General features: G+C 44.2%; 1 protein-coding gene across 1 annotated transcript in view; it reads right to left on the reverse strand.

The window, feature by feature from the left end:
* CLN6 (CLN6 transmembrane ER protein) overlaps nucleotides 1-13,951 on the reverse strand; it is a 37,556-nt gene extending 23,605 nt beyond the window's left edge. The window contains exon 1 of the mRNA XM_036736327.1: nucleotides 13,671-13,951. Coding sequence (XP_036592222.1) covers nucleotides 13,671-13,738 — 68 coding nt within the window. The 5' untranslated portion in view covers nucleotides 13,739-13,951. The remainder of the gene's footprint in view (nucleotides 1-13,670) is intronic.
* Nucleotides 13,952-16,710: the final 2,759 nt, after the last annotated feature.

The raw sequence follows: 16,710 nt of genomic DNA on the forward strand, positions 1-16,710 counted from the left end.
AACACCTCATTAATCTCACATAGCTGGGTAGGGAGCTATTCCTGGAAGACCAGACTTTCCAGATAATCAAAACTAACCCCTCTTGGTACTAAAGCTTTTTGAATTAGAATTTTAACTATTTGGGAAAGAAATCATTCTAAAATATATTGCATTTTTCCCTCTCTTCTTAATAAAGAACCTTTCCTTGACATCTATTTATTTGAACAGTTAATGGACACAAACTGCTCTATTTTGCTAGTTCTGTTGCAGGTTTCTTATTGTTTTTGTCTCTCCCTTTACATTCAAATGTAACTGCTTCTTACTGTTATAGGTGGACTTGACTTTTGCAGACTCTTCATCCCCCCCTAATTTGCAACTAGTAATCTTCCAAGGTCTAGGAAACCAGATAACTAAGCTTGTTAGAAATGCATGTAAACAAATAGCCAAAAGGTTCAGAGTAAGGGCTTCTTCCAAAGAGGGCAAAGAGTACAATGAAGGCCTTGAAACAGTGATTTTGGTGGCCATTCTCACTTAGAGTTTGGGCTGTGTTCCAGACGACTGGAATTTCTGGAATTCTTACCTCTGCTGTACAATATAACAAACTAATCTCTTCTGAGATTCTCTACTAAGTCTTGTAGAAATGCCAACACAATCAAAGAGTTGATTTTCTTCCTCCTACTGGGCTAATCCTGGCTTCTCACACCTGTTTGGTTCACACAACCTGAAGCCATCCACCCACCCATCCATCTATTCAACAAATATTCAATAAACTCCTCCTATATATAAACTACTGGGCAAGGTTCTGGGGCGTACAGAGTTAAACAAGACCAGGTCTAGTAGGAGGAGATGTCACATACCCAAATAACTATAGTACACAAGAAAGGACCAAAGTGTCATCATTAACTGGGGATGTAATGACTCACATTTACATAGGGATCTAAGCTGTGTAAGCCCTTTTCTTACAGCTATGCTGTAAAGTAGATAGTATAAGTATTATCTCCATTTTGCAGACAAGAAAACAAAGACCGAGAGCTTAGTTGACTGGTGCAGCTGGTAAATGTGTGAGGCAAGATGTGAATGCAGGTCTAAAGTCCAAAACTCTACCTTCCTGCCTCACGGGGATCAACGAAGACTTCATGGAGATGGCATCTGAGATGAGTTTAAGGGAGAGGTAAAACTTCATTGAGAGGAACATAGAGACAGGCATTCCAGACACCATCCTTGTCATCAACAACCAAGTGCTTTGTGTGTATTATCTTGTCGGATCCTCAAGAACATCTTTGTTATTACCTTTATTTTGCAGATGGAGAGCAAGGCTGACAGAGGAAGAGAAGTGAACAAAGCATTACGCTACGGTGAGCCTGAAGGGACCTTGGCCCAACCTCCTCTGAGGCCCTGGGAGATGGCAGAGGTAGTCTGGATCCAAAGGCAATGCCCTCTGCATTACACTGCATGGGACAAGGCGTGTGGGGGCGGAACTGTCTACTATGGCTGGAGTGAGGGGCCCTGGTATCCTGATTGGTTAGAGTTCACTATACGTCACCAGCTGGGGCCACCAGCCCCTGCCTGCACACTCCTACCTCCACAGCCCCTTTCCATCTCTTGCTCTGGTAGTGATAATCAAATCAACACTAATGTTGCTTCTGGAAAGGCAGGTCAAACAATCTGCGGTACAGCTCCCCTCGCCATCCCTTTAACTCTCCAGACCGAAATAGCCTTCTCTGGCCACTACTCCCCTATGTGCTGCCCCCTCATGACCATGTAAGCTCTTGACAAGCAGGGACAGCCTCTCTTACACCTGTACCGCCTGGTTCTTAACACAGTGCCTGGCACAAAGCAGGCTGCTTAGTAAATGCTTTTTTTCATTCACTCGCACAGAGCCTAAGACTGAAAATGTAGAGTGGTGCCAAATTCTGGAAAGCACTGAGCCAAACGAAGGAGTCTGAATTTACTTTGGTAGCCAATCAGAAGGCAGAGACAGGACCAGAACTATGCATAAGAAAACATTCATCTTAGGTCAGAGAGAAATGGAAAAGGACTCAGATGTATAAAAATATTTAGAGCAGTTCTTTGTAGTGGCAAAGAACTGGAAAATGAGAGGGTGTCCATCAACTGGGGAATGGCTGAAAAAAGAATGGTAGATAAATGTAATAGGATACTATTGTCATGAAAGAAATGATGAAAGGGGCCGATTCAGAGGAACTTGGGAAGACTTGTACAAACTGACGCAAAGTGAAGTGAGCAGAACCAAGGGAACAATCTGCAAAATAGCAACAACATTGTAAAAGAAAAGAACTTCACTAAACTTAAGAACTCCGATTGATGCAATGACCAACCATGGTTCCAGACAACTGATGATGAATACGTTATCTACCAGGTAGAGAGCTGACAGAATCAAGGTGTAGAAAATGACATACTTTGGGGACAGGAACACTGTGGGAATTTGTATTGTTCAACTATGTATATTTGTTACAAGATTTTTTTCTTTTAAGTTGGAAAGGGAGAGGCTGGGAAGGAAGAAAAATAAATGCTTATTAATTGAAAAATGAAAGATTAAAAAAACAGTAATAGAGGGTGGAGGTGGAAAGACTGTTAGGAATAATAAGGAGTACCTGTCCTAGAATAGCGATGGTAGGGATTGATAGGAAGAGAAGGACACGAGAGAGGAAGATTCAATAAGATTTGGTGACTTACTGAAAGTTGGGAAGTGAGAGAAAAAATAAAGAGAAAACCAATGTTTCAACCCTGAGTGGTGAATGGTGGTACCAATGATAGAAAAAGAAAGTTAAAAACCAGGTCCGGTTTTTGAGAGAAGACAAGAAGCTTGGTTTGGGACATGTTGAGGTTGAGGTACTAGTGAAAGGGACAACTAGATGGATATTTCTTCTGTTAGCTGGAGATGTAGGCCCAGAGTTCCAGGGACAGATTGGGACTGGAAATAGAGATCTGGAGTAAGCTTTAGAGAAGAGATGCCTGAACCCTAAAGCTATGGAAGTGACAGAGGAACCAAGGAAAAGGAAATTCATTTCTTGAGGGAGAGCTGCTACATACATTTGCCTCAGCTGGACCAAAGCACACCTGTCCCCTTCCAGGGAGCTTCAAAATGAAAGCAGATGCAATCACCACAAAGTAAAAGCTGGAAAGCTTTTCTCTCTCCATCAAGGGGCTTTTCTTCCCTTTCTAGCCTTCCAAAGCTTCCTTTTAATTCCCTAACCCGCAACCCTGCTCCCTAGATTTAACCCAAGAACATTCTGCCAACACTGAAAGCCTGGAATGAAAAATAAATCCTTCCTTCAACTATTATCATGTGACAATTTTAACTTAAGGAAGCTGAGAATAGAGGCTAGAATATAGGGCTTGGAGTCAGGAATACCCAAGTTCACATCCTGCCCCAGACATTAAGTAGCTGGGGAAGTCACTTACCATCGCTCAGGCTCAGCGGTTAAACAGGGATAATAGCACCTACCTCACAGGGTCGTAGCGAGGATCAAATGAGACAACACACGTACAAGCGCCCCGCAAACTTTAAAGCGCTCTACCTAAGGGAAACCCACAAACAACTGCCAAGACATGGCTCTAGCTCCTCTAAATCATTCTGCATCTCTGTGTGCACTGTGCAACTCGTTTTTAAGTTGGTCAAATTGAAACTCCTTAAAAGCAGAGACTATTATATACTTCCATACCTCCACAGGAGCAGAAAAGGAAGAATATGGCAGAGTATACTGGCTTTTTTTTTTTTGGAGGGAGTGGGGTAGACATCTGATTTTATAGGTATGGGGAGCCTTCTCTCCTCAAAACAACAAGAATTTATCAAGTGCCTACTATGTGGCAGGTATTTTGCTTGGTACAGAGGATACAAAGACAAAAAACCAAAACAGCGCCTTCCCTCACAAAACTTAGAAAAGAACAGGACAGGATTCCTGTGGGAAGTGGTGCTTTAGGTTGAGACTAGAAGAAAGCCAGGGATTCTACCAATTCAGATATGCAGCTCAGCTTTCAGGTGAGGGTCTCTTAGGAAATTGCCTAGGGGACACTGAGAGGTTGGTTACTTAGTGACTTGCCCAGAGTCACACAACTAGTGAGAGTCAGAGATCACACCTGAACCTAGATCTTCCGATGCAAAGGCCAACCCTCCATCTACTACAGCAAGGGTGTCAAACTCAGGCAGAAATGGTGGCCACTAAACCATGTGTTAAGATCTCTGTGCTAAATTACACTAAACCACGTGTAAGATCTCAGCCACATACTGACTTGGAAAACCATATATTAATATTTTCTGTTTTGTTCTATTTTTATTTTGTTTTTGTTTTTTGTTGTATTTTTTATTTTGTTAATTCAATTTTTATTCATTGATTAAATTTTTCCCAATTACATTTTAATCTGTTTCCATCACAATCTGGAGTATGCCAAGAGTTTGACAACTGTGCACTATACCGTGCTGCCTTTTAAATAGAAAGAGAGTAAAAAAGTATTTACGTAGCACTTTAAGGTTTGCAAAGGGCCTTACACGTTATTTCATTCAGTTATAGCTATAGAGAGAGGCTGTGAAAGACAGAAAGATGAAGGGGGGAAGAGGAAGAAGGGAGCAAGAAACTGAGAGCATACTAGCTATCTCTCTATGTCAGTACTTGACCCAGATCTGTGGGTCACTGATTCAGTACTCACATTGATGCAGTACTCACTTTAGGAATGCACCTACCCTGCAACAGTTATCTTAGGGACTGGCTTAGGGGGCTGAGAGGTTAAGTGACTTTCTCGGGGTCACAAAGGCAGAGGAAAAAGTCACCTGATAGCTAATGAAGGTTTAATCTAGGCAAGAGAAAAAACTGTGTGTATGGGGGGGTGGCAAGTGGAGGAGGTGGGAGGCTGGCCAGGTGAGAATCCACTTGGATCCAGAATAGGCCTGGCTTTTTTAAATTTAAAAGTTTTATTTTAACAAAGAACAAAAATTTATTTTCTCTCCCTTCCACTGCACCCCCTACCCCAATGGATAGAGGGATGTATGGGAAGCACAAAACCTTTGAAACAAATAGAAACATTAAAGCAAAATGAATTCCCACTCTTAGGCCCTGCTTTTCAAGAAAACATGAACCAAACTAGAAATTAACATGCCAGACAAACCCGAGCGCTGAACATATTAATTTTCAATAAACATTTATTAGCCATTTGCTCTGCAGAAGGTAAGGAGAAGCCTGGCATAAGGGGGAGGGGGAATCAGCTTCCATGTCAAAAAGACTGTCCTGTCCAGTTTTCAGATGAAGAAATTAAAGCTATCTATAGTCATATGAAAAAATGCTCTAAATCACTATTGATTAGAGAAATGCAAATCAAAACAACTCTGAGGTACCACATCATACCTATCAGACTGGCTAACATGACAAAACGGGAAAATTATAAATGCTGGAGAAGATATGGGAAAATTGGAACACTAATGCATTGTTGGTGGAGTTGTGAACCGATCCAACCACTCTGGAGAGCAATTTGGAACTATGCCCAAATGTGTATACCCTTTGACCCAGCAATACCACTAGGGCTGTACCCCAAAGAGATCATAAAATTGGGGAAAGGACCCACATGTACAAAAATGTTTGAAGCAGCTCTTTTTGTGGTGGTCAAGAAATGGAAAATGAGGGGATGCCCATCAGTTAGGGAATGGCTGAACAAGTTGTAGTATATGAATGTAATGGAATACTACTGTGCTATAGGAAATGGCAGCAGGCTGTGGCCAGAATGGCCTTTGTTTTCTTTGGGTGGCTCAGTTTACCTCATTGGGCCTTGCTGGGTCTGCTGCTCCTCTTCCGGGACAGGAAGCCCAGAGACCATGCCAGGAAGCACAGAACTTCCTGTGTGATGAGTCATGGGGCTGGCTGAGGGGAGGTGTGTTAACCTAGTCTACGCTAGGGGGATGGGCCAGCTCAAGAACCAATCAGCCCTGGTCATTCAGGCGGCGCTTGATGATGTCAAAAACTCTATAAGAGGGGAGAGGACAGCTTGAAGAGCTCTCTTTCCTTTTCCGGTTGGTGTGGGAGCAGCGGGGAGCGTGACTCTGGGCCAGCCCTTGCTCTCAGGCCGAGCCCAGATGTTGATAACTATGAATTGTATTGGGTCTGTCTGTTGATATTTGTAATTTGTTTGTATTTTGGTTTTGAGGTTCAGGGTGTTGGTTTTGTTTTCCCCCAAACTAAATGAATGTTCTGCTGTTTGTTCCCCTGAACTAGCTGACCGCAATCTATATTTGGCCTGTCTGTTGATGCTTGTCTGTATGCTCCCCTGAACTAACTGAATGCTGGATTAAAGTAAGCTGGTCAACCCCTTCACCATGCTCTCCCTGTTTAAGCAGATAAAAAGAACCTGTGCTTTCCCGGCGTGCCAGCAGCCTCCTGGGTGCTGGCTGTAGGAGGATCTTATGCCCCCACAGGAGCTGCTAGCCGGATTATTAAAACACAGGCTGACTTCAGAAAAACCTGGAAAGACTTATATGAGCTGATGTTGAGTAAGGGGAGTAGAACCAGGAGGACACTGCACAGTTACAGCCACATTGCATGATGACTAACTTTGATGGACTTAGCTGCTCTCAGCAATGCAATGATCCAAGACAACTCCAAAAGACTCATGATGGAAAATGCTATCCACATCCAGAGAAAGAACTACGCAGTCTGAATGCAGATCAAAGCATATGATTTGCTCCCTTTTTTTGTTTTGTTTCTTGTTTCTCGTGGTTCATCGCATTGGTTCTAATTCTTCTTTACAATATGACTAATGTAAAAATATGTTTAATAAGAATGTACATGTAGAGCCTTTATCAGATTGCATGCCATCTTGGGGAGAGGGGTAGGGGAGAAAATTTAAAACTCAAAATCTTATGGAAGTGAATGCTGAAAACTAAAATTAAATAAATTAATTTTAAAAATAAATCAATTAAAAAAAAAAAGACTGTCCTGTCTCTGACACAGGGATGGTGCTGGTGAGCAAGTCATTTCCCCGTCAAAGCCACAGCCCTGCACAGGCAGAGGGAGCTCCTTCAAGGTATACTGGTAAATTATGTGAGACTCTTGCAGACAAATCACAATAATGACTTGATTTTTTTTTTAAACCTCTACACATACAGAACCATAACGACGTTACTCATTCTCCTCAAACAGTCAAGACATCTTTACCCTTTCCAACCTAGCCTCCAGCCTTCTGTCAGCCCACCAGCTATGAACAACACTGCCCAAGGGCACAAGAACTGACTGATTTCGGAAGATGCCTTCATTGGGAGTCTCCCCGTGAATGACCAAAATCATGCTCTATTTGACTAATCTTCTGCCTCCTCCTCTTCTTTATCACTTCTCTCCAATCACTGGAATCTACCTAAAAGCCAGTGCTTTAGAGCCTACCACAAGCCCAGTCCTGGGCTAGGGAAATAGGAACAAGAAGAAGATATGATGCTGCCTGAGGAAGGCTTCCAGTCCATTTAGTGAGACAAAGACAGGATGAAATCACTAGATAACAATTCTATTGACTAGCTGGACAGTGCCATGAGGTTAATTAACTTTTCTTCCATATAAAATGAATAGTTATGCTTCGGTGGGGTAGGAGATGTTGGGAAGTGACTATGATATAGGAAACACACGGCACCAATAATATTACTTTTTAAAATTGCTAACTTATGTTACCTACTTGAAATTCAATAGTTGAGAAATGTGAAAAATCAGAGTGTGCCACAAATAGGTGGGGAAGAAAAGACCAGAGTTCTCATCCTACCTGGTCCCTCTCCTTGTTACTGTGACCTTCTGGGAGTTCAAAAGCCTTTTCTACTGGAGGAAGCATTCCATGATCCCGCAGCCACACAGGCCTTTTCTTCTTGGAACATTTTTATCCGATCTCCCTTCCACTGGACCACACCCCTTCGCATTTACCTTACTTACCTGCATACTCTGATATTCCACTAGCAGAATGTAAGCAAGGAACGTTTTATTTCTGCTTTTGTATCCTCAGTCCTTAGTATATAAGAGCTGTTTAATAAACGTGTATTGGAATGAGTTTAATTGAATAGCCAGTGGCAGAGGCAGTGAGATGAGCAGCCTGGTAAGAATGAGGGCATATGCTGAGGGTGCTACGGGGTGGTAAGACTGGAGAGGGAAGAGCTGTGGGTAGAAATAAAACTTGTAATGATGCAAAGTGAAGCAGAACTAGGAAAACAATATATACAATGACTACAACAGTCTAAATGTAAAGGATAGGGGCAGCTAGGTGGTGCAGTGAATACAGCACCGGTCCTGCAGTCAGGAGGATGGTGAGTTCAAATCCAGCCTCAGACACTTGACATATTTCTGAGCTGTGTGACCTTGGGCAATTCACCTAACCCCAATTGCCCTGCCTTCCCCACTTCAAAAAAACAAACAAACAAAAAGGCTGGCTGCAATAGCTGCTTCCCCTTTAAATGAAAAGGATAGTAACAACAACCCAAACTAACTACTTTGTAATTTTAATATAATAAGTCTTCAGGTATGACCCTGAAGAAAAGGTAAGAATATGGGCCCAGTCAACCACATCTTCATTCTTCTCCAGGCCCCTGGCTCTCTGCCTGCTCAGCCTGGTTATATATGAAAGAGGGTGAAGCACCCTCTGCCCCTACAGCCCCTTCTTCCCAGAAGCAAAGTGTCTAGGAGAGCCTCGTGTTCACTCCTCTCCAGGCTCCGCTCCAGACTCTGAACCTTATCGTTTCTCAGTTCACTTCAAGGAAGGGTCCCCCACGGCAGCCACATGGTTTCCTTCTTTCCTTTCTGGGCCCTGCTCATGGTTCTCAGGACTGTTCTCCCCTGTACCCTCTCTTCAATCCTTTCAGCCTCCTGTTATTTTTTCCCCATTAGAATGTAAGTCCCGCAAGGGCAGGGACCATCTTTTTTTCACTTCAGTTTGTATCTCCAGAGCCTCACCCAGTAGCTGGCATGTATTAAGTGTTTAATAAATGCTTGGTAATTTGACCGATTCTCAGGAGCTTTTACAGTGCCATGGAACCTGGGCTGATGGTCAAGAGATCTGGGTTCTGGCTTCCGGAAAATTACTGAAGCTCTCCAAGAGTCAGTCTCCACATTTGTAAAATGAGGGTGCTGAACTAGAAGAACCTTGAGGCACAAGTTCTTTTTTTTTTAATGTGAAAAACCATTTAATAATGGCAGTAATAAAATAAGAGGGGTAGGGCTAGACTAGATCATCTCTAAGGTGATGATCTAGTTCTAGATCCAATGGTCCAAAATCTATTTAAAGGAGAAAAGGAAAATCCATATGTAAGTGTGATGATTCATCAAAAATGTCTACTTTGATAACATTACTTCAAGAGGAAATAACAGAGGAAGGACAGCTACTAAACTGGATTAGAGAAAAATAACAAGGCTTTTCCTTAAAAGTTTCTTTCCTAATGTCTTTTTTAAAATTGATTTTTTATTATTTAATATTTTTAGTTTTCAACATTGATTTCAAGTTACAAATTTTCTCCCCATTTCTACCCTCCCCCCACCCCAAGATGGCATATATTCTGATTGCCCCTTTCCCCACTCTGTCCTCCCTTCTGTCACTTCACTCCCCCCCTCCATCCCCTTACTTTCTTGTAGAACAAGATAGGTTTCTATATGAGGTACAAGTTCTAACATTCAATGAGTCTACAGAAAAATATCCTATGTGCTGCCTTCCATATATTGAAAATAGACTTTTGGCCAATATGAGTTGTGAATCTAGCAATGGGTAAGGATGGGCTGCATTTCCTGACCCCTGTTCCTTCATCTGGTCACCCCTGAAATCACTGGCACACATATGCAAGCTGGCTAGGGAGAGGAGACAATCTGTGGCTGTGATGAGAAGCTAATTAACCGAACTGAGCTCCAGGACCCCAAATATGAGCAGAATCATCAGAGTCTAACAATTGAACAGGTAATTCATTCAACCACCAATTTTATTAGACCACCATATTTATTAGAGAGTAGAGTGTAAGGTGTTAGAGGAGAGAAAGACTGAATAACATAGACACAAGATAAACTGTAAGCTCATAGGTGCAAACCAAAGGTTATATATGAAAGATGGGGAAGGGGGGAGAGGAGATCATTACTGACTGAGTGGAATCAGAGAGATCTCTGGATTCCTTGTTTGATGTGGGCTTTAAAAGAATGGTAGACTTTCAACAGAGTTGTGAAAAAACTTACAGAGAAGGAAATTGAGATGTAGTGAGAAGTAAACCTAGATCCTCTGACTCTAAAGCAGGGCTCTTTTCCTCTATGCCAAAATTTTGACTTTTGGGAAGAATACAAAGAGAAAAGAAAAAGAAAAGGAGGCTACTATGGTATATAGATAGAGGAAGGTAAATTAGGATGTGGCCACACAAGGGGAAGCAGTGTGTGACCAGACTCTGAAAGGCCTTGAATGCCAAAGGAGTCTGAACTTTTAATTAGTAGGAAATAGGATTTTGTTCCCTATGAGGTCATTGGTATCTTCTTTTACAACAGCTCAATAGCCTGCAACTGTGGCAGTGAACAAAGGAAGGCAATCACAATGTATTAGCTGGTATGAAACAATCCTTTCCACTCCATGGAAGATCTAAAAAGACTCTTTAGCCACTGAGGGAAAGCTGGTATCACTTGAGTCAGGTGAGTAGAATTCACCATAAAAATGAAAGATTCACTCAGATGTGTGTCCACTGTATGTGGAGGACAGACAGTCCAGTCCTGGCAGGCGTGGAAAGAAAATGAAGGACTGAGAGAGGATCTTTACTAAGGGAACTCTAGGATTAATCTAGGATAAAAGGTGGTGACAGAGAGGACTTTGGTAACATTCAAACCTGGGCAAACCAAGCCCACAGTCTCACATCAGGCCAGGCTAAAGGAGAAGGAAGACTTCCTGGAGCCTTAAGTTTTCTTCAGAGTTAAGATCCTCAAGGGCAGAGATTGTTCTTGGCCTTAGTTTCTTTAAATCCTCAAGCTTAGCACAGTGCCAGACACTTAAGTGCTTCATAAATGTTTGCCATTCACAGTACTTCTTTTTAATATGTCAAGAAACAGTGTGGGTGCTCTCTTGACCTTTATACGGTAGACGGTAGTCACTTAGCAGATAACTTCATCATACTGTAGCCAACCTGGTGATAAGTTAAAAGCTCAGTTATCAGACAAACAGACCCCTTTACCCACTGAACTCATACTTTAAGCCTTTTTAGCTTATTAGGACTTAGGTTCACCTCTGAGCCAGAAAAACTCTAGTGTCGTTCAAAGCAGCAAAGATTTAGAGTTGGAGATGCATTTAGTCCACATTTTACAGAAGAGGAACCAAGGCCCACAGAGGCTATGTGACTGTTCAAAGTCACTCAGGTAGAAAGAGACAGGGTCAGAATTTGAACTTAGGTCCTCTGCTTCCAAACCCAGCACTCTTTCCCAATGTATGTACTTCCTCACAAAGGCATTTTGTAAAGGTGGAAGTCAAGGCAAAAAAAGTTAAAATTATTTAGTCACATACTTGGTACCTGGTAGGGTCAGGAAAAGAACCCAAGTCTTCCAGCTTCAAGGTAAATAAATGCTCTTAACACTAGGTCAACCTGCCTAAGAGAGACTTAGGCTATCTCACACCCCTAGCTAGCAGAGGATGGGCAGATTGTCTGACAAGCATTGAATAGGAGGAGAAAGAGAAATACAGGCAAGACTGAGCAACACTTTGTGGCCAGTCAAAGGGTCAGTGAAAAAATAAGATGGAAATAACAAGGCTTACTTCAGTGTCATATTCATTCCTCTTTAATTTTAAAAATGAGCTGGAAGGAAAAAAAGATGGCTATGCCAACACCTCCCTGACTCTAGCGCTCTCATTTTTTAAACTGCTCTTCTCTATGGATAGAAACAAAAATGCCCTCAAATTCTAAGGTCACATCAAAAACACATTTAAATACCTACATATAAGTACCTCTCCTCACCCCTTTCATTTTTGAAGAAACAAATAACTATTTTATATCCGTCCTATTTTTGTTCTAACAGGAGAAGCTTCTTTAGCGCAGCTAGGCGGCACAGTGGATAGATCACCAGGCCTGAAGAAGAGTCATCTTCCTGGGTTCAAATCTGACCCCAGACACTTACTAGCTGTATGACTCTGGGCAAGTCACTTCACCCTGTTTGCCTCAGTTTCCTCATCTGTAAAATAAGCTGGAGAAGGAAATGGTAAACCACCCCAGGATCTCTGCCAAGAAAACCCCAGGTGGGTGACGAAGAGACATATACAGGGTGTCCATAAAGTCCGTGTGCAATTTAAAGTCACAACTATTTGAAATTGTACACGGACTTTATGTACACCCCGTATTTTCATAAGGCTTATGGTTCATTCATGCAATCAGTTACCCCATAGATTCCTAGCCAAGGCAGGGGTTTTCCATTACAAACCAGTGGCTCCTGCCTTTTTCTAGCATGAGGGTCAATTTTAGAACAGCCACATATGATACCAATGTACCATGACTCCTTGTTGAAGGAGGAAATCTATAATGACAAAATGCCAATGCTTGATATACTTTGACTTGTCAGACTCCTAGAAATAACGGCTTGGAACCTGCTGTATTCCAGATGGCTTCTTGTTTCTCACCATGATTGCATTCATTCATTGTCTAGGCCAGTATCGCATGTATGACAACAAAATCTTCTATTTCCATACTGTTTTAAGATTTGCAAAGCATTTTTGTTGCAACAACCACGGGAGGCAGAGAAGGTGAAGATGAGGCTGTAAGAGAAGAGAGGCCTGGCTGGACCTTTGCTTTCTGAGGCAAGAAGACAGACTTCCACAAGAAGTATGTAGGAGTCTGGGGTGAGGATGGAGCATCCCTCCTGGTCCCACTTGTTAAGGGACTTAGATGTAAGAAAGGGGGAAAGGGTTATTTTTGCCCCTTGTTTTGCCTAAGAAGAGACACCGGGGACAGACAGAAGACATGAGTTCAAGCCCCACTTGTGACACTGCGTGGATGATCTATGGCAGTAGAGGGCACAATCTGACAGAGAACTGGGCCTGGAATCACAAAGACCCGAGTTCAAATCTGCCCTGAGACACTTACTAGCTGTGTGACCCAGGAGACAAGCCACTTAAGCTCCCCTGATCAGTTTCCTCAACCCAAAAGGGTTTAATAATAGCAACCACCTCCCAGGACTGGACAGTGCCTGGCACACAGTAGGCGCTTAATGATTGCTTCCTTCCTACTTAACAGCTGTGTTTAGGCCTCCTTCTAAGACTTGAAGATGCACTAAAGGCGACGACCTACAGAAGGGGAAGGTTCCTGTGCTAATGAAATCACGGGGCCAGTTTAAAAAACAAAAGCCTGCCAAAACCTGCCGCGGCCCCCATTACATGAGAAATGTCAGAGGTCGTGGACAGCTCGTCTCCAAGCCAGCAACGGCTGGACGTGTAGCCAGTGGGTGAGGAGCGGTCTGGCTGGCCCTTGGCTCCCCTCCCGCACCTCCAGAGGGTCCCCGGATCTTGGGGGTCGTGCTCGCTCCTCACCCACAGTCACGTGTTTTTGTTTTGTTGTTTGGGGGGGGGGCGGTTCCAGTCCTGGACTCGGCGCTCAACGCTTCCCGCAGCCCGGCCTCTCCCGCAGCCCGGCCTCTCCCCCAGCCCCCGCCCCGCGGCCCCACCCCCGGCCACGCGCCCCGTCCCCCGCGCCCCGCCCACGCTCCCCGGCCTCCGCGGCCGCCTCCTACCTGCCGGGGTGGCCGCCACCCGAGGAGCCCGCGCCCGCGTGCGGCCTCCTCCGCGCCAACGGCTCCATGGCCTTCGGGCCCGCCTCCGGCCTTCGCTAGCTCGCTCCCCGCCCCACCGCGGCCTGCACGCCGGCGGCCTCTCCCTCTCTGCGGCCCGCAGGGCCGGGAAACGGCAACCGGCGAGCGGGATCCCGGCCGAGCCCGGCCTGGGAGCGCGATCCCGCGGGTCTGAGAGGGAAGGGAGAGCAGCGCGCCCGCGCACGGCCGAGAAGCCCGGCAGCTGCGCGGACAATGGGAGGGAGGAAGGAGCTGGGGCGGGGGGGGGGGGGGGGAAGGAGAGAGATAACCGGGAGGGGCGGAGGAGAGGAGGGAGGGAGGAGCTGGGGGGGGGAGAGGAGCGAGATAAACGGGAGGAGACGCTGGAGAGGAGGGAGGGGGCAGGGAGGGAGGGAGGAACTGGGTGGGGGGGAAGAGGGAGATAAACGGAAGGAGAGGGAGGAAGGTGTGGGGGGGAGGAACGAGATAAACGGGAGGAGAGGGAGCGGAGATGAGGACGTAAATAAGGGAGGGGGAGAGGTGAGATAAAGGAGAGAAGGCAGAGAAGGGGAAAAGTAGAATGAAGGAGGAAGAGGAGACAAAAGGGGAGGGAGGGAAGGAAGTAGAGAGTGGAGTAAGAGGAGCTAGATTAAGAAAGGGAAGGAGGAGAGGAAAAGGAGGGAAGGAACAATAGGAAATGGGGGGGGGACGAGGGAGGAAAGGCTAAAAAGGGAAGAGAGGAGGGGACATGGTGGGGAATGATCGAACAAATGATGAGGGCTTGGTTTTGAAACGCCGCAGGCTTGTGCCATGCTGGACATTTGGGGATTTAAGGCAGTAGCTGGGGTTTACTTGACCTCCTAAGTAATCAGAAAATAGTATTTAATGACTGAGGAACTCTTCCTGGGTCTCTGTGGAGGAGGAGGAGGAGGAGGATGTGTTCAGCTTAGAGGGTGGGAAAAGCTAAAGGGGGGAGGAGAAGGAAAATAAGAATTTCCAGATAAAATAGGGGGAAAAATCAGTAATTGGGGTTTTTGTTTAATTCCATGCCGCTCCTACGCTCAGCCTCTTACCATGTCTTAAACAGTAACAGCCGCTGACCAGGGCTTCTTGAACCCTAAGATCTGTTTGGTGTGTTTTAGAGGAGCTAGAACCTACTTCAGGTTAGGAAAACATCCCCACCACTGAGTATAATAAACATGCGGATTATCATATTGTGGATTCCAGCCGTTGGGATCCTGATTGGTTTCTTCTAAATCTAAGATGTGCCGCTACCAGTGTTGCAGAATGGACTCTCATCCCATCTTTTGCACCAGCCTATAAGGCAATATAACAAACCAGTTGGATTCTACATTACTCCTCACGAATTCCACCCGTTAGATAAAGCCTGCTTTCTGTTCCTGGGTCTGTCTTCATTAGATTCTCTTCTTTGCATTGGGTTTTCCACACTTAGAACCTTCCTTGCCTTTTGAAATCCTTTGCTTCCTTCCGCTCAAGTGCCATCTCTTTGAAGAAGCTAGATTGCCCAGTGGTTAGTGCTCCTCCCTGAATCACTGTATTTATTGTATATTTGTTTGTTTAGGCTCTAGTAGACGGCTGACTCCTTGAGGGGAGGGCCTAATGCCTAGCACAGCTCCTCGAACAAGTTGTTGTTCAGTTCTTTCAGTCATGTTCCACTCTTTGTAACCCCATTTTGGGGGTTTCCTTGGCAAAGATAATAGAGAGTGGTTTGCCGTTTCCTTCTCCAGCTCATTTTACAAATGAGGAGCCTGAAGCAAATAGGATTAAGTGATTTGCCCAGCTAGTAAAGGTCTGAGGCTGGATTTGAACTCAGGTCTTCCCGACTTCACGCCTAGCACTATATCTACCTTACTGCCTCTCTGCACAACGCAATAATATTATACTTTATTCATATATTACAATTTATTTAGCCGTTACCATCAATGGGCAACTAACTACTTTATTTCCAGTTCTTAGATGCTACAAAAAGAGTTACTTAGAAATATTTTGGTTTACTTCTATTATTTGATTATTTATTTCTTTGGGGTATATACCCAACAGTGGGATCTCAGGGTCAAAGGGTAGGGACAGGGACTGGACCTGTCATTTCATTGAAATTATTCAATTAAAACTGCTTTCTCCAAAGTGACGGGTCATCTCTTAATGGCCTTTTCTCAGTCCTCATCCTTCTTGACCTCTCTGCAACCTATAACACCCTCTTCTCCTGAATACTTGCTTCATTCTAGATTTTCCTGATGTTGCTCTCTTCTGGTTCTCCTCCTACTCATCTGACTGATAACTTCTGCTTTCTTTGCTGGACTTCCTAGTTAGTCCTGAGTCCTCCACTCTCTATTTTTTTCAGTTTATCTCTGCAGCTCCCATGGATTCAGCTATCACCTATATGCAGATGATTCCCAGATCGATTTATCCAGATCCATTCACTCTATGGAACACGGGAGATCTCAAATCACCAATTGCCTTTTGTACATCTCCAACAGGATGCCACATCTTAAACTCAGTGTATTCAAAACAAAGTTCATTTTCATCCCAAACCCACCCTTCCTTCCCAAATTCCCTATTATTGTCAAGGATAACACCATCCTTTCAGTCACCTAGGCTTGAAAATTTAGTGTGATCTTCACCTCATTTGCTTTTTTGCATTGCATATCTAGCCTTTTTCAAAGGCCTTTCATTTCCACCTTCAAGTCTTTTATATATGTCCCTTTCTCTCCACTCACACTCCATACCACTAGCCTGGTGCAGGCCTTCATCACCTCTTATCTGGACTTCCAATGGATTCTAGGTTGGTGTCCTTCCTCAAGTATCTCCTTATTACAATCCAGTCTCCATTCAACCACCAAAAGGATCTTCCTAAAGCTCAGATTTAACCATGTCACTCTCCTAATCAATAAATTCCAGTGGTTCCCTATTATGTCCAGGATCAAATATCCGTACTGATCAATGATGCAAAAAATGTGAATATTAGCAAAGAAGCTACAACAAC

Source organism: Trichosurus vulpecula, chromosome 8 (assembly GCF_011100635.1).
Source record: "Trichosurus vulpecula isolate mTriVul1 chromosome 8, mTriVul1.pri, whole genome shotgun sequence".
Classification (NCBI taxonomy): Eukaryota; Metazoa; Chordata; class Mammalia; order Diprotodontia; family Phalangeridae; genus Trichosurus; species Trichosurus vulpecula.